Here is an 18,937-nt window from a genome sequence, read left to right as displayed (position 1 = left end):
CCTTATGTGTAGTGGAAGCGTGTTGAACAGTCTCGGGCCTCTGATGTTGATAGTTCTCTCTTGAACACTGTGAGGGGTCGGCCAGTTATGCCCCTTATGTGTAGTGGAAGCGTGTTGAACAGTCTCGGACCTCTGATGTTGATAGAGTTCTCTCTCAGAGTACCAGTTGCACCTCTGTTTTTCAACGGGGGTATTCTGCACATCCTGCCATGCCTTCTGGTCTCATGTGATGTTATTTCTGTGTGCAGGTTTGGGACCAGCCCCTCTAATATTTTCCACGTGTAAATTATTATGTACCTCTCCCGCCTGCGCTCAAGGGAGTATAGTTTTAGGCTCTTTAGATTTACTGAGTGGATTCTAGCAGTAAAGGATCTCTGCACGCTCTCTAGGTCAGTAATTTCTCCAGCTTTGAAAGGTGCTGTCATTGTGCAGCAGTACTCCACTCTAGAGAGCACAAGCGTTTTGAAAAGTATCATCATCGGTATAGCATCTCTAGTGTGAAAAGTTCTTGTTATCCAACCTGTCATTTTTCTTGCAGTTGTGACGGCTACTTTATTGTGTTCTTTAAAGGTAAGGTCTTCCGACATGAGTACACCCAGATCCTTTACATTGCCTTTTCGTTCTATGTTATGATTTGCCTGAGTTTTGTACGTGGTTTCCGTTTTTATATTTTCATTTTTTCCATAGCGCATGAGCTGGAACTTATCTTCGTTAAACACCATATTATTTTCTGTAGCCCATAGAAAGACCTGATCTACATCTGACTGGAGGTTCGCCGTGTCCTCTATGTTGCCTACTCTCATGAAGATCCTAGTGTCATCTGCAAAGGATGATACAGTGCTATAGGTTGTGTTCTTGTCTATGTCCGAAATGAGGATGAGAAAAAGTACTGGAGCAAGCACAGTACCCTGGGGGACTGAGCTCTTCACGGTTGATGGGCTGGATTTTATTTTGTTGACTATTACACATTGGGTTCTGTTGGTCAGGAAATTGTAGATCCATCTGCCTATTTTTCCGGTAATTCCTTTTGAACGCATTTTATGTGAAATAACACCATGGTCACATTTATCAAAAGCTTTTGCGAAATCTGTGTAAATTACATCCGCGTTATGTTTGTCTTCCATAGCATCTAATGCCATATCATAGTGGTCCAGCAACTGATTCAGATTCAGATTCAGATGTTTATTCAGGTAAGGTATATACATACAAGTGATGTTACATTAATGGATTGATATATAGATAGAGCTAGTACATACAATGCCTAAAGCCACTATTACGCAATGCGTTTCGGGCAAGAAAACATTAATATCTAGAACTTAATACTAATTGAGCATAAAGAATAAAAGATGTTGAGAACAAATACAAATAAAGATAAAAAAAAGGGGGAACATGACTGAAAAAGCAGCACAAATACAATAGGTTGACAAACAGTGTTGATTAAAAAAAAAAGAAAATAACAGACATGGGTTGACAATAGAGGAGTGAGGTAGATTACAGGGAATTTATTAGGTAGTGTTTAGTTTTTATCTTAAACTGGTTGAGAGAGGTACAGTCTTTAACATGGTTGGGAAGGTCATTCCACATTCTGGGCCCCTTGATTTGCAGAGCATTTCTAGTTTGATTAAGACGTACTCTAGGAATATCAAAACTGTATTTATTTCTGGTGTGGTGCTCATGGGTTCTGTTACAACCTTCTATGAAGCTTTTAAGATCAGGATTGGCATTATAGTTTAGCGTTTTATATATGTATAATACACATGAGAGAATGTGCAGTGACTTAATATCTAACATATTAAGAGATTTGAGTAGGGGTACCGAGTGATGTCTGGGGCCAGAGTTGGATATTGTTCTAATAGCGGCTTTGTGTTGGGTAATTAGAGGACGTAAGTGATTTTGGGTAGTAGAACCCCAAGCACAAATACCATAGTTGAGATAAGGATAGATAAGGGAGTAATAGAGAGTCACCAGGGCAGGGCGTGGTGCGACAGGGCAACTGCGACAGGCAAGAGTGCCCTGTTCTGAAACCATGTTGTCCGGGGTTATGGAGTTGCTGTGATTCCATGTATTTTGTGATTTTACTTCTTAGCACTCTCTCAAAAATTTTTATGATGTGCAATGTTAGCGCTATCGGTTTTATGATGTGCGATGTTAGCGCTATCGGTCTGTAATTTTTTGCCTCTGCCTTATTTCCTCCTTTATGAAGTGGTGTGGTGCTATCTCTGCTGTTTTTAGTATATCAGGAATAACGCCAGTATCTAGGCTTTGTCTCCACAGAATGTGGAGGGCCTGCGATAGTGGTTTTTTACAGTTCTTTATGAATATGGAGTTCCAAGAATCCGGGCCTGGTGCAGAGTGCATAGGCATACTGTTTATGGCTTCTTCAAAATCCAGTGGGGATAGGGTGACGTCTGATATATGATTTGATGTTGGTATAGTATCCATGAAAAATTCATTTGGGTTATCAATCTTTAGTGTGTTTAATGGCTCGCTGAAAACAGAGTCGTACTGCGTCCTCAGTAGCTCGCTCATTTCTTTGTTGTCATCGGTGAAAGTTCCATCTCCCTTTCGCAGGGGCCCGATACTAGATGTGGTTTTTGATCTTGATTTTGCATAGGAGAAAAAATATTTCGGATTTCTTTCTATTTCACTGATGGCCTTTTGCTCTCTTTGCCTCTCCTGGGTTTTGTATGATTCTTGTAGCTTCCGTTCAATTGTTTCTATTTCTCTACCTAACCTTCTTCGCCGTTCTTGAGATAGGGTGCGACTCTCAAGTTGTTCTGCGATTCGTTTTCTTCGCCTATATAGGGAACGACGTTCCTGTTCCAATCTGCATCTCTTCCTCTTTTTTCTTAGAGGTATGCGGTTTGAACATATTTCTAGTGCTACTGAGCTTATTTTTTCCAGGCACTGGTTCAGGTTTGCATTTTCTAGCTGTTCTTCCCAGTTTATTTCTGTGAAGTCCTGGTTTATTTGCTCCCAGTTTATCTGTTTATTATTGAAGTTGAATTTGCTGAAATCTCCTCCACCGGGAATCTGGACTGGTTTTGAAGGTCTACTCCCCATGGTTGTCAACTGTACAACTGTACTGTACTCCTACACCCTCCCCCAGGAGGGTGTAGGAGTACAGTAAGACAGTACAAGAGAGTACAATAAGGCCGGGAGGGTGTAGGAGTACAGTAAGACAGTACAAGAGAGTACAATAAGGCCGGGAGGGTGTAGGAGTACAGTAAGAGAGTACAATAAGGCCGGGAGGGTGTAGGAGTACAGTAAGACAGTACAAGAGAGTACAATAAGGCTGGGAGGGTGTAGGAGTACAGTAAGACAGTACAAGAGAGTAAAATAAGGCTGGGAGGGTGTAGGAGTACAGTAAGACAGTACAAGAGAGTACAATAAGGCCGGGAGGGTGTAGGAGCACAGTAAGACAGTACAAGAGAGTACAATAAGGCCGGGAGGGTGTAGGAGTACAGTAAGACAGTACAAGAGAGTACAATAAGGCCGGGAGGGTGTAGGAGTACAGTAAGACAGTACAAGAGAGTACAATAAGGCCGGGGCGGTGTACGAGGGCTGCTCCTCCCTCCCCACAACAACAGCCGTCACTGCCACTTGTCGTCGCCTCTCAACCAACACCAACAACACCGCTAAATGAACTCTTCCCTCACATGTATCCTCCGCCAGTCACTACCCAGGTCAGTACCAGTGTCCCACACATGTATCCTCCACCAGTCACTACCCAGGTCAGTTCCAGTGTCCTCACATGTATCCTCCGCCAGTCACTACCCAGGTCAGTACCAGTGTCCTCACATGTATCCTCCGCCAGTCACTACCCAGGTTAGTACCAGTGTCCCTCACATGTATCCTCCACCAGTCACTACCCAGGTCAGTACCAGTGTCCCACACATGTATCCTCCACCAGTCACTACCCAGGTCAGTACCAGTGTCCTCACATGTATCCTCTGCTAGTCACTACCCAGGTCAGTACCAGTGTCCTCACATGTATCCTCCGCCAGTCACTACCCAGGTCAGTACCAGTGTCCTCACATGTATCCTCCGCCAGTCACTACCCAGGTCAGTACCAGTGTCCTCACATGTATCCTCCGCCAGTCACTACCCAGGTTAGTACCAGTGTCCCTCACATGTATCCTCTGCCAGTCACTACCCAGGTCAGTACCAGTGTCCCACACATGTATCCTCTGCCAGTCACTACCCAGGTCAGTACCAGTGTCCTCACATGTATCCTCCACCAGTCACTACCCAGGTCAGCACCAGTGTCCCACACATGTATCCTCCACCAGTCACTACCCAGGTCAGTACCAGTGTCTCTCACATGTATCCTCTGCCAGTCACTACCCAGGTCAGTACCAGTGTCCTCACATGTATCCTCCACCAGTCACTACCCAGGTCAGTACCAGTGTCCCTCACATGTATCCTCCACCAGTCACTACCCAGGTCAGTACCAGTGTCCCTCACATGTATCCTCTGCCAGTCACTACCCAGGTCAGTACCAGTGTCCCACACATGTATCCTCCGCCAGTCACTGGCAGGTGAAGGTGGTGGAGGCCAAAACCGTCAGTAATTTCAAAGCATTATATGACAAAGAGTGCTGGGAAGACGGGACACCATGAGCGTAGCTCTCATCCTGTAACTACACTTAGGTAATTACTACCCAGGACCTAGATTCACGAAGCTCCGTTTATTTCTTCGTAAGTATGTGTGCTAAGAAGGTTCCTAAGCACCGGCTAAGAACGCGCCAAAGGGCGATTCAGAAAAGTAAACTTTCGAAGACTTTTAAGTCTTCGAAACCTTGCTCTACGCGAGGTTTCTGTCCACGCTGAGCTGGCCTTAGGACACCTGCGTTATCATTTGACAGATGTACTGTCCCAGTCAAACTCCCCACCTGATAATGTCCTCGGAGCGGATCGATCAAGACCTAAGTAGTTCACTTAGGTCTTGCTTGATGTCACTAGGCTTTTAGTTTGGCCAATCAGAGAGAAGGTAACATTTTTCATTTGACAGCTATAGCCAATCACGACGCTGGCATATTGGAGCTTATCCGTGACTACTTGCTACTTATTTACGTTGAATTTTCTTTTAAAATTAATACATTTTGAAGTAAAACTACGTTTTTTCAACTTATACAGGCAGCACCGACATTGTAGTATACAAATATTTAATTGGCCCCAGACAGCACTCGGTACCCTTACTCAAATCTCTGAATATGTTTGATATTAAGTCACTGCACATCCTCTCATGTGTTCTCTATATATTTAAAACTCTGACTTGTAACATCAATCCTGACCTTAAAAGCTTCTTAGAAGGTTGTAACAGAACCCATGGGCACCTCACCAGAAACAAATACCTATTTGATATTCCAAGAGTACGACTTAATCAAACTAGAAATGCTGTACAAATCCAGGGACCCAGAATGTGGAATAACCTTCCCAATCATGTCAAAGGCTGTACCTCTCTCAACCAGTTTAAGATGAAAACTAAGTACTACCTAATTAACTCCATGTAATATACCTTACCCTTAAATGTCAATCCATGTCTTACTATTTTTTTAAACAACGCTGTTTGTTGACCAACTTGTATATTGGCTATTTTCTACCATGTTCCCCCCTTTTTTATCCTTTATTTTTTTTTCAACGCAATTGATACTTTAAGCTCAATTACTTTTAAGTTTTAGTCTAAGTGGTTTTTTTACCCACATCACCTTGCCCGAAATGCTATGCGTACTAGTGGCTTTAGGTATTGTATGTACTAACTCTATCTATAAATCAATCAGAATGTTTGTAACTCTGCATCTATGTATGTACTTTTCCTAAATAAAATATTATTATTATTATTATTATTATTTATATGTTACATTTTTTGTTTGCCTACGTAATTTTAAGAGATAATGTATAGCTTTCCTTGTCGCTCCCAACCTGGGTATTTACGTATATATTTACCTAAATTTACCCAAGGGGCCACTATTTAGTGGCCTCGACGAGGGCCAAAAACCTGGGGCTTGTTTAGTCCCGCCAATTGTCCTAATGATATTTTCTAGCTGGATTTTGGGATTTAGGCTTCAGCGGGTAGGTGGTTCCATGGGTTTATTTCTTTCTTTCTTTCTTTATTTATATACAAGAAGGTTATCTTGAAGTTATCTTGAGATGATTTCGGGGCTTAGTGTCCCCGCGGCCCGGTCCTCGACCAGGCCTCCGCCCCCAGGAAGCAGCCCGTGACAGCTGACTAACACCCAGGTACCTATTTTACTGCTAGGTAACAGGGGCATAGGGTGAAAGAAATTGCCCATTGTTTCTCGCCAGCGCCCGGGATCGAACCCGGGACCACAGGATCACAAGTCCAGCGTCCTGTCCGCTCGGCCCACCGGCTCCCTAGGTACTTTAGGTTTGTGAGGATACATAGCATGGTATTTACATTCTTGTAAAGCTGCTAGTATGCGTAGCATTTTGGGAAGGTCTTCATCTAACAGATAATTTTAACTAGGTAAATTCTAGTAGAATTTATAAAATGATAGGTACATTGCAAGAAAGAAAAATGAGATGAGAGAGATTAGTAGGTATATTAAAGTACATCAGTAGCTCTGATTGATTGCATTGAACAGGTTGATTGGGAATTTAACAAAGATTAATAGGTACAATACAGCATATTGATAACACACATAAGATGACAGCAATGATCACAATGGTAAAGTTGTTTGGATTAGATACATAAAGATTGGGAGATTGGGTAGCACTAGATACAGTGCAATTTTAAAGCACAAGGTAGGAAACTATGAAGATGAAATTAGGTACAGTTTTTTAGTTTTGTTTTTGAACGAGGCAAAAGTTGGACAGCTTTTCAATTCATTAGGGAGTGAGTTCCATAGACTAGGTTCCTTTATTTGCATAGTGTTTACACAGATTAGGATTAACTCTGGGAATATCAAAGAGATATTTATTTCTGGTGTGGTGATAATGGGTCCTATTGCATCTGTCCAGGGAGAATTTCAGAGCAGGGTTTGCATTTAAGAACAGGGCTTTGTAAATGTAGCTGACACAAGAGAATATGTGGAGTGAGTTTATGTTTAGCAAGTTTAGGGATTTAAACAAGGGGGCTGAGTGTTGTCTGAAAGCAGAGTTTGTTATTATTCTGATAGCAGATTTTTGCTGGGTGGTGATGGACTTGAGCTGGTTTGCTGTGGTTGACCCCCCATGCACAGATACCATAATTAAGATAGGGATAGATTAGTGCATAATATAGTGAGATGAGAGCAGAGTTAGGTACAAAATATCTGATTTTGAAGAGTAAACCAACTGTTTTAGAGACTTTCTTAGTTATATGTTGTATGTTGGTGCTGAAGTTGAGTCTCTTGTCTAGGAATAGGCCAAGAAACTTTCCATCATTTTTATTACTGATGTTAACATTGTCTATCTGAAGCTGAATTGCATTTGTTGATTTGCTTCCAATTAAGATGTAGTAGGTCTTTTCTATGTTTAGTGTTAGTTTGTTGGTTGACATCCATAAGTGGACTTTTTAATTCATTATTCACAGCATTATTTAGTGTGTATGGGTTGGGGTTTTTATAACCCTCAGGATGAAAACACATCTGTTTTCAGTCCTACTTGAGTGGACATGCTCTCCAACACAATATCTGTGATTGCCCTGTTATCAGTTACTTTAGACCAAATGGTATGAGGTATTTTGAGCTCTGTAATTGCTTCATACACTCAAGAATATTGGAAGATTTTCTTGTCAGACAGTTCTTTTCTTCCCAGACAGTCATAACCAAAGGCAGTCAAGCATTCACAATTGTAGTAGCACCGGTTAGGCATTTACAGTCAGTCAAACATTCACAGTCAACCATTCAATCAGGCATTCACAGTCAATCAGGCTTTCACAGTCAATCAGGCATTCAGTCAGGCATTCACAGTCAGTCAGGCATTCACAGTCAGTCAGGCATTCATAGTCAGTCAGCCATTCAGTCAGCCAGCCATTTACAGTCAGTCAGCCATTCACAGTCATTCAGTCATTCACAGTCACTCAGGCATTCACAATTAGTCAGCCATTCACAGTCATTCAGGCATTCACAGTCAATCAGGCATTCACAGTCACAACCAGTCAGTAAAAAATAAGTTTAATGACAGACACTCAGGGAGTCTGCCTCAGCTGGTAACAAAGAAGCCCACTGTATTAAATACCGTCCATATGGCTTGGAGGGATACAGATGGAAGGGTCCGGTGTGGGGGATGAGGGGGTGATGGTAGTGGGGATGGGGGAATGGATGTAGCGGGAGGGTGCCGGATGGGGAAGGGGGGGTAGAGGTAATAGGGAGGGTGTTGGATGGAGGGGGGGGGATGGAGGTAGTGGGGAGAGTGACCAGCTCTGCCAACCATCTCACTACTGCCCGCCTACACACTGACACCAGCCAGTCTACTGCTGCTAGCCTATCCACTCACTTTGCTGCCTGCACCTCCACTATCTGGTTGATATGGGGTTGATGGGGTTCTGGGAGTTCTACTCTCCATGCCCGGCCCGAGGCCAGTCTTGACTTATGAGAGTTTGGTCCACTAGGCTGGGCTTGCAGCGGCCCGCAGGCCTACATACCCACCACAGCCCGGTTGGTCCGGGACTCTTTGGAGAAAATTATCTAGTTTTCTCTTGAAGATGTCCACAGTTGTTCCGGCAATATTTCTTATGCTTGCTGGGCTGGGAGGACATTGAACAACCGTGGACCTCTGAGGTTTATACAGTGTTCTCTGATTGTGCCTATGGCACCCCTGCTCTTCACTGGTTCTATTCTGCATTTTATTCCATATCGTTCACTCCAGTACGTTGATATTTTACTGTGTAGATTTGGGACCTGGCCCTCTAGTATTTTCCATGTGTATATTCATCCATCCAGGCCCTCTCCACCATCTATTCGTCCAGTCCCCACTCCCTCCATCCATCCATCCAGTCCGCCTGTACCATCCATCCATCCAGTCCCCCTCCACCATCCATCCAGTTCCCTTCCACCATCCAGTTCCCCTCCACCATCCATCCATCCAGTCCCCCTCCACCATCCATCTATCTAGTTCCCTACACCATCCATCCATCAAGTCCCTTACCATCCATCCATTAAGTCCCTTGCCATCCATCCAGTCCTCCCAAATACGACATTCAAGCTAGGGGGAGACACTGGTAAACTGTGCACGCCTCGTCCCGCCCCTCGCTCAGCAGAACAGAACCACGCGCTTCGTGGACCTGGACGTGTATAAACGAATTCCAAGCACTGAGGCAAACAACGAGTACTGAATTGGATTTTTCAGAGAAATTGACTTCGAGTAACGAAAATTGCGAGAACCAAGGTTCCACTGTATAAGTTTGGAGAGCTTCAGGAACCCTCCGGGATAACCCCTTCCCTCATAAAATTGTTTCATTACATTCAACGCTGGTTTTTCAGTTTCTCGTGATCAGAGAATGCATTTCAACAACAATAAGAAAACAAATTTGGGGGAATAATTGTTTTTGTCTACACGCCAGGAGATTGTCATGTTTTATTGCTGCGCTTAACAGTGGTTAAATAAAGTGTTGTTAAACTTTGTTTCTTCTTGCAGCTCGTCTGTATATGAATAGAACTACTACACTTGGGTACTGCAGCATACCAGTGCCCTGAGCTCATGTAAATGGCAGAAACATGGCAGTTACAGGGTCAGTGATGACCTAAAGCTGTGTCAGATACTCCACGCTCCAACATGTCAGCTACTACACGATTTCCTTCACAGACTGACTGCCACTGGAACACTCTCAGCAGGCAAATACTACATGTACTCAGCAGTTGACTATTGCACGAACTCCACTCAGCAGCTGACTACTACACACACTCCCTTAACATTCATCTGCTACGTGCACTCCATCAGCAACTGGTGGATGTAAGTTCATAAGTTCAAAATGCCTAAGGCCATTTTATATTTTTTCTTGACCCTGACCTTTATTAATTTCTTTATATTGTCCTTCCGTCTTACTCTCAAGTGTTCCCGTCAACTTACTGTACTCGGATATATATTTAGTTAATTATATTTTAGAATATAATATTCCTGAATTTTAGCATTCTCCTAAAGTGTGTCTTGTCTCTTTTTTAAAGGTGAAGTTGTATATGAGAACTCGCTTATCAAGCTGGGTACCGTGCCGCCATCGATGCAACTAAAAAACATCAGTACTCAGAAGACACATTCATGATGAGATCATTAATTGCACTCACGGTTTTAAGAGTTAAGATTTAACATAAGTATATGCAAATAATTTTGTCAACATATTATTCATGAATATATATAATCACTCAGTGTTAAAAATAATTTGAATTTGCTTACCCCTGTGCATTGCCATAAGTTTGTATTCATGATACACACACACAACAACTTCGGTGCCTGGTGTAAAATTTCAACACGATCTAATAATTCCACTTAAAAATATGAGAGTTGACAAAGAAAACTGGGAGAAGACTGCCACATCATTGTGGGTTGTTAACAGGTACTGTTATTAAAGCATCAAGTAGGATACATAGATCACTGGGAAGGAACCCACATCACAGTCCATAGTTTATATAACAATTCATTTTGTATGACAGCTTCAAGTACAGTAGCATTGAAAAGGAACTTTTTCATGTTATTTATCTTTTATATAATATTGCTATATCCTAAAGATCTTTGTATGAAAAATATCAAATTGTGGAACTTATAACATGTGAGAGTTGATCTGGATAAAATATTAGTATTGAGAGTGCCCTCCACAAACACCGTGTTTTCTAGTGTATTGTAGAACATGATGCAGGAAGAAAATTTCAAATACACAAAAAAAGTCATTTAAGATTAACATTTTAAATGTTGATATATTTTAAAACTTGAATGTTGATCATTTAGAACAAAGAGAAGAGACCATAAACTTTCACAAAGTATAACTCCTTCCTGGTGATGGGTCTGGAATCACTCCCTTTTGAAACTAGTCTCAAGTTAGTAGCTGTGTCAGCGTTAAGCAAGGCAAATAAAAGTTCTTACACTAAAGCTTTAACAGTTCAGTATCAACAAGACCTAAACCCTGCACTTAATATATTGAGAATTCAACAGGAAATGAACCTTATTTGTGTTTAGTGTTTGAAAGGCTTTCAACAAAAATTTAGTTTATTGAAAGAAACCACATCTCTCTTTATAGTTTTAAAAAATATAAAACAAATTTAGTTCATCGGCACACACACAAAATAACTTATATGAGGGAGAAGGCATATTAGTGTTCACTGCACAGAATACTTTCTGTAAATACCTGGTTCAGTAGAACATGAGTATTCACGCTAAAGAAAATGCATATCAGTGTTCAGAGTGTTTTAAAAACTTCAAACAAAAACATGCCTTGGTGGCACATAAGAAAATTCATGTAGGAGAGAAACCATATCAGTGTTCAGACTGTTTAAAAGAATTTTCTCATAAACATAGTTTGGTGTTACACAAAAGAATTCACAGGAAAAAGGCATCGTACAAGTGTTCAATATGTTTCAAATGCTTTTCACAAAAACATAAGTTAATGATACATATGAAAACTCACACAGGAGAAAAACCTTATCAGTGTTCAAAGTGCTCAAAAAGTTTCTCTGATAAAGCTAATCTTGCATCACACATGAAAAATCACTCTGTTGATAAACCATATCAGTGTTCTGTGTGCTTAAAAGACTTCAAACAAAAATGTGATTTGGTGAAACACAAGAGAACTCACACAGGAGAAAAACCATATCAGTGTTTAGAGTGTTTAAAATATTTCAAACAGAAACATGGTTTGGTGGCACACAACAGAACTCACACAGGAGAGAAACCATATCAGTGTTCAGAGTGTTCACAAGATTTCTCTTATAAACCTGCTTTAGTATCACACATGAGAACTCACACAGGAAAAACTCCATATCAGTGTTCAGTATGTTTAAAATATTTTTCACAAAAGCATATATTGGTGACACACACAAGAACCCACACAGGAGAAAAACCTTATCAGTGTCCAGAGTGTTCAAAAGACTTTTCTGATAAAGCTAATCTTGCATCACATATGAGAAATCACACAGGGAAGAAACCTTACAAGTGTTCATTGTGTTCAAAAGACTTTTCATATAAATCTGGACTTGTTTCACACATGAAAATTCACACAGGAACAACACCATATCAGTGTTCAGAATGTTTTAAATATTTTTCACAAAACCATGCTTTGGTGAGACACAAGAGAACTCACACGGGAGAGAAACCATATCAGTGTTCAGAGTGTTTAAAAAAATTTTCTCACAAGCATGGTTTGGTGTCACACAAGAGAACTCACACAAGAGAGTCACTATATCAGTGTTCAGAGTGTTTAAAAGAGTTTTCCCAAAAGCAGAGTTTGGAGTCACACACAAGAACTCACAGAGGAGATGAATCATATCAGTGTTCAGAGTGTTTACTACTTTTTTCACACAAACAAGCTTTAGTGAGACACAAGAGATCTCACACAAAAGAGAAACCATTGCGTACTACTCCACTTGCACCAACACACTCACACTCAACACACACATATATCACTCGCCCTTGCGTGTCACCAAGTTACCTAAACCATTCACAAGCACCACCTACCCAGCTACACAAACCCCAGCCCACTTACCACCATACACCTGTTCTGACAACCTACTCACACATATCTATCCAGTCCACTCCTCAATACACATCTGGTCAGCCCACCCATGAAAATATGCTTGCCGAACCCACCCACCAATACACATCTGGCCAGCCTACCCACCAACACTCGACTGGCCAGCCTACCCACCAACACTCAACTGGCCAGCCTACCCACCAACACTCAACTGGCCAGCCTACCCACCAACACTCAACTGGCCAGCCTACCCACCAACACTCAACTGGCCAGCCTACCCACCAACACTCAACTGGCCAGCCTACCCACCAACACTCAACTGGCCAGCCTACCCACCAACACTCAACTGGCCAGCCTACCCACCAACACTCAACTGGACCCCCCACCCACCAACACTCATCTGATGAACAACACACACCAACCTACCATGCAGCACAAAGCCTTACACACCACCCACCCACACAACCTAAGCCACCCTTCCCACCCATCCACACCACCTCCCACCCACATAACCTTACTGTACCACATAGCTCCCACCTGCATTGGTGAAATAAACAAAAATCATATAGAAGAAAACCATACAAGTATTTAATAGTTTATCCTCTTTGCATTCTTCAGATGTGATTAATCACTTGTGGGCCCTTCATAAATCATATTATGAACACATTTCTACTGATTCTGTATCTGTCTTATTGTATATCATCCTTAAAATGAGGATATATGCAGATGTAACAGCCATGCCAGTCACTTGGAGCAATGGCAATGAAATTTGGAAACTGTAACTTTTCTGGGTTTCTAAGGAAGTGTAATGACCTTATAAATTTGCCTAATGGAAAAGGTTCAGCAAAGGTGATTAATTTGTGTAAAATGTTTATGTATGTTTCTGTGAGGATGTGCTCTCTTAAATGTTGAATGAAACTATTGTTAACCCTTAAGCTGCTAAGGGCCTTTTGATCTTCAACACCCACAGGCGCAACAACAAAATTTTTTTTTCTTATTACTATATATTTGTGTTCCCTGAGCATGGGAAAATAAAAAAAATTAATTGTACTTACCAATGACGTAAATGAGCCGAGAAGTTGGACGATGACGTCACGGATCATCGTCACTGGAGGGTGGTGTGTCCCGGCAGATTCAGGCGCGGCAGAGGAGCCCGGGTTGCCGTGAATTTATTTTTGCGGCATTATTTACAGTATCTGTGGCTTATTTTACAACCATTTTTTTCACTGGTGTGGTACAAAATGTTATCACTTGATGTTTTATTATAATACAACTGTTGTAAATTTATTATTTTGTCACATATAAGTGTCACAAGTATTTGCACAAAAATGTTTTATTTTTCAGTAAATATACAATTTATTATGAATTGTTTTCACTATATACACTCACTCACTCTGTATGTACATGTTTTTGCACCAGTCTTGGACATTGTCATCAAGACTGTGATACTTGTCCAAACATTTGACATAGCACAAAGGGACTTTACACGCTGTGCACCAAGTCATCACCAATTTACGTTTCTGTTCCCTCTTTTTTGTGGTCTTGCATACAAAGCACTCACGCTGGCCTACTGCAAGCTTTCCAGTTGGTGGTAAATACCTTACATTGTGTGTCAGAAAGGCATCCTTGAAAGAGAGCATGGTGCAATATTGGGTTCACAATGGGCCTCTGTATGTCAGAAATTGGTTTACCAAACGTTTCTAGTAATTGTCACTACAGTAAAACTGAACGTACGGAAATTTCGTTTACCACCTGTTTTGACAAGATACATATTAAATACAAATAAATATACAAATATTTATTCAGGTAAAGTACATACATACAAAATGAGATACACAAAGTTGATGGATTTATAGATAGAGCTAGTACATACAATGCCTAAAGCCACTATTACGCAAAGCGTTTCGGGCAGGAATTGTAACTGTTCAGTATTGTTACGTCAACAAGGTGGAAAAACATCTTGATCCACTTCACTGTTTTCCGAACACACATTACTGCCCCCTACCATCATGCCACATTTATCCACCAAACGCATGTTGATGTTATAGTCAAAACACAATCTGGCTTATAGATTATTTGTTTTGTTCTGTTCACCCTGCCACTGTCCACCATTGTACCATCGTGAACGGTGGTAAACATGTGCACTTCACGCCTGTCTTTCACCCGCAATAAAGCACTGCACCAGTTTTTCTTGGCTCGCAATCACCAACTTGCATAGCAGTGTGAAACACTGGCATTTCCCTTCGTTTTGCCTTCACTGTGACACACACTCCAATTCTATTATCAAGCAAGAACCTAGTTAGCAAGGGACTGGTATAATAGTTATCTGTGTATAATATGTGGCCCTTGTTCATATATGGTGCAAGCAGTGACTTCACCACACTACCTGAGAAGCCATGTTGGTCATTAGCAGGAATGTCTACATTTGTACCCGTATACATTATCATGTGTAACACAATCCCTGTTTCACAGTCACAAAGAATTTCAATCCATATCTGTGGCGTTTGGAGGGAATATACTGCTTGAAGGCAAGACTTCCTTTGAAAAGCACAATAGATTTGTCAATCACCAGCTTCTGAGTTGGTACGTAGAAATCCCTGTACTTTCCAATAAGTTCATCCAGGATGTGCTCACCTTCCAAAGTCTATCATCTTCAGGCTGGTCTTCATTATTTGCAAAATGAAGACACCTGAGGAGTATCGCAAATCTGTCTCGAGACATATTTCCCAAACAATGGTGTTGGAACAGTATGGTCTTTGCTCCAATAATGGTCGAGTATGAGATTGACAATTTATTTATTTATTTATTTAAATACAAGAAGGTACATTGGGTTTGAGAGAATACATAACAGTATTTACAATCTTGTAAAGTCACTAGTATGCGTAGCGTTTCGGGCAGGTCCTTAATCTAACAGATAATTTTAAGTAGGTAAATTCTAGCAGAATTAATAAAATGATAACAGATACATTGCAAGAAAAAAATGAGATGAGAGAGATTAGTAAGTATATTAAAGCACATTGGTATATTAAAGCTCTGATTGGTTACATTGACAGCTTGATTGGTAATTTAAACAAGATTAATAGACACCATACAGCAGATTGATAGCACATATATGAAGACAGCAATGATCACAATGGTAAAGATGTTCGGATTGGGTACATAAAGATTGGGAGTGTAGCGAGTAGATTATCCCAATAATATACTCGCTCCAAATATAGTGTTAATGTTCCTGTCAACCTTTGGAGATGAATGAGGTGAGGCGTTGCCCGGGCAACACGGTGAGATGCCCGAGCAATATAAGCAGCGGTGTAGCGAACATTAACTAGTCTACTTTCAAGTGTGGTCTAGAGCAGACACTTGCGAGATACTGTACCAACGCTCAGTGCGCTCAACTCACACCAACGTATCACCTGTGTACTTCTGTATATTCGACCAAATATATATATAGTATCTTAGTGTCTTTATTTGTCACCATACTTTACGTAACAATAGAACCGTTACATTGGTGACCCAGTGAGTGACAAAGAACACCTAGTCACAAACTAGATCTTCGCCATGGATTTATCTACCAGGTTTCCAGCATACAACGCAGATGAGCCAGAATTTTGGTTCATGCAGATGGAGGCTATTTTCGACCTTCACGAAATTTCGACTGAGAAAGCCCGATATGCCTGTACCCTGCCAACACTTACCTCGGAGGCTATGCACACTGCCTCCGCTGTCATCACCGCGCCATCACCGGACACCAGGACGTACACTGCATTGAAGGCCGCTCTTCTACAGGCAGCAATGAAACGCCGCATTCAACAAAGGGACCAACTCCTCACTGACAAAAGGTTAGTAGACAAAACACCAGCCCAACTTCTGCGGCATATTCAGTATGTGATGCATACTGCAACTGGTCCAGCCCCCAGCGAGATTGTGAGATCACTGTGGATACAACTCTGTCCAAAACACATTCAATCGGCCCTATTCAGTATGGCTGACGACACCCCATTATCCCAACTGGCTACACTGGCAGACCGGCTTCATACGACGTCTGATAACGCTACGCTGTCCCACCTCAGTGATACACAGCAGACTACAGACACCCAACAACTCGACGTCCTCCAGAACCGGCGTTTTTTCCACCCAGGGAAGACGTACCATGCGAATCCAGTATCAGTCTCTAAGCGACAGCGAGAACGTCGTGGAGAACTTTGTTCTTACCACCAGAAGTTCGGACACCAAGCCCGCAACTGTAGGGCTCCTTGTTCCTGGTCGGGAAACTACTTCGGCGGGGACTGTTAACGGCCAGTGACCCCGCCATTTCAAACACTACACTGCTCTACATATCTGACGTCATAACCAAACGCCGTTTCCTCGTTGACACAGGTGCAGCAGCTAGTGTGTTGCCTCCCCCACTGGTCAAACCAACCCGTACTCCTGGTTTGGACTTACGAGCCGCCAATGGTACGTCCGTCCGTACATATGGGACCCGCGCCCTGGTTCTCGAGTTCGCCTCTCTGGGTCGCTTTACGTGGACTTTCCTCATAGCGGATGTGGTACAACCCATTCTTGGATGGGATTTCCTGCAACACCATCGACTTATGGTGGATCCCGCAGGTGCAGTACTTCGAGCCTCTCCTAGTACCTCACCACAAGTTAACATCGTCACCCCAGTCGCATCTACGGAACTTCAAGCACTCCTGGATGAATTCAAAGACGTGACCCAACCCGCTAGCCCTCGACCAGAGGTGCAACATACGATTACGCATCACATTACTACAACGGGAGCACCTACCTTCGCCAGACCACGCCGCCTGGCACCGGAACGACTGGCGGTAGCACGTGCTGAATTCAATAAGCTACAGGAGGCGGGAATAATCCGCCCTTCGAACAGTCCATGGGCTTCACCTCTCCATATGGTCCCGAAAACAGCCCCAGGGGAATGGCGCCCTTGCGGAGACTACAGGGCTCTCAACGTTCATACTCTGCCGGATCGCTACCCAATACCACACATCCAGGATTTCTCACAGGGATTGAGCAACGCAACCGTTTTTTCGAGAATTGACCTTGTGCGGGCATTTCACCAGATCCCTGTGGAACCGGCAGACATTCCGAAAACAGCGATCACAACACCTTTTGGACTGTTTGAATTCGTCCGGATGCCTTTTGGTCTACGGAATGCAGCCCAGACATTCCAACGCTTCATCGACCAAGTAGTTAAGGACCTTCCTTTTTGCTACGCCTACATTGACGATCTGCTGGTGGCCAGTACATCACCAACAGAACATCTGCTACACCTCCGACTCCTTCTCACCCGTCTGCGCAACTTCGGCTTGCAGCTCAACTCCGAGAAGTGTATTTTCCATGTTCCAGAGCTGGATTTCTTGGGACACCGTGTGTCAGCAGCAGGGGTCCAACCACTAGAGAAGAAAATCGAGGCAATCAAGGAATTCCCGCGCCCATCTACTCCAAAGAAGTTGCAAGAATTTCTTGGTGTGGTGAATTTTTATCATCGATTCATCCCACATTGTTCGGACATCTTGCGACACTTATACGACCTCTTACATGGTCGGAAACTCACGTCCCGTCTTCCGTTGGAGTGGACTCCCCAGGCAGAGACAGCATTCACCGACATAAAAAACAAGCTGGCGGAATTCACCTTACTCGCACACCCAGTGTCTGACGCTCCCACCAATCTCTCTACCGACGCTTCAAACACAGCAATTGGTGCTGTACTACAACAGCTCATTGAAGGAGAATGGCGCCCAATTGCATTCTTTTCAGCGCGCCTGTCACCCACTGAAGAGAAGTACAGCACTTTTGATAGGGAACTGCTCGCCATCTACTCAGCCATACAACATTTCCGGCACTTTCTCGAGGGGCGGAACTTCCACATCCTCACAGACCACAAACCTCTCACTTATGCGCTGGCGGCCAAGGGTGATGCTCACTCTCCTCGAGTAGCCAACCACCTGGGATTTATTTCCCAATTTACCTCGGATATCCGTCATGTCAAAGGAACTAATAATGTCATAGCCGATGCACTGTCTCGACCCACCATAAACCACGTCGTGACAAACCTAGCTCAGGTGGACTATTGTGTAATCAGTAAGGCCCAACGGGAAGACCCTGATCTGCAGCGATTACGAACATCTGACACAGCTCTCCGGTTCATCGAGATTCCCATGGAAGGTGGCGGAAGTATAATCTGTGACACCTCACGGACGGGAGCACTTAGGCCCTACATTCCTGCCCAGTTTCGCTGGAAAACGTTCTCAGTATTTCACTCCCTAGCACACCCAGGAGTACGCGCTTCCCAGAAACTACT

General features: G+C 42.8%; 1 protein-coding gene across 4 annotated transcripts; it reads left to right on the top strand.

The window, feature by feature from the left end:
- The first annotated feature begins 2,756 nt into the window (after positions 1 to 2,756).
- Positions 2,757 to 13,981, top strand: LOC123772616 (zinc finger protein 271). 4 transcript variants are annotated; one of them, XM_069303602.1, is made up of 3 exons: positions 2,757 to 2,855; positions 9,582 to 9,896; positions 10,109 to 13,981. In XM_069303602.1, exon 3 carries the CDS (start codon positions 11,296 to 11,298, stop codon positions 13,168 to 13,170), a length of 1,875 nt encoding a protein of 624 aa, XP_069159703.1. In that variant the 5' UTR covers positions 2,757 to 2,855; positions 9,582 to 9,896; positions 10,109 to 11,295; the 3' UTR covers positions 13,171 to 13,981. The 4 variants fall into 4 exon arrangements, with proteins under 4 accessions (XP_069159703.1, XP_069159700.1, XP_069159701.1 ...); XM_069303599.1 differs by lacking the exon at positions 2,757 to 2,855 and adding an exon at positions 3,492 to 3,686; XM_069303600.1 differs by lacking the exon at positions 2,757 to 2,855 and adding an exon at positions 4,058 to 4,112.
- The last annotated feature ends 4,956 nt before the right edge of the window (positions 13,982 to 18,937 follow it).

Source organism: Procambarus clarkii, chromosome 50 (genome assembly GCF_040958095.1).
Source record: "Procambarus clarkii isolate CNS0578487 chromosome 50, FALCON_Pclarkii_2.0, whole genome shotgun sequence".
Classification (NCBI taxonomy): Eukaryota; Metazoa; Arthropoda; class Malacostraca; order Decapoda; family Cambaridae; genus Procambarus; species Procambarus clarkii.
This window is presented reverse-complemented; position numbering and strand designations above follow the sequence as displayed.

What these genes read in the sequence shown, in the direction of transcription:
- LOC123772616 (XM_069303602.1), top strand. Translation starts at nt 11,296, where the DNA reads ATGAGTATTCACGCTAAAGAAAATGCATATCAGTGTTCAGAGTGTTTT.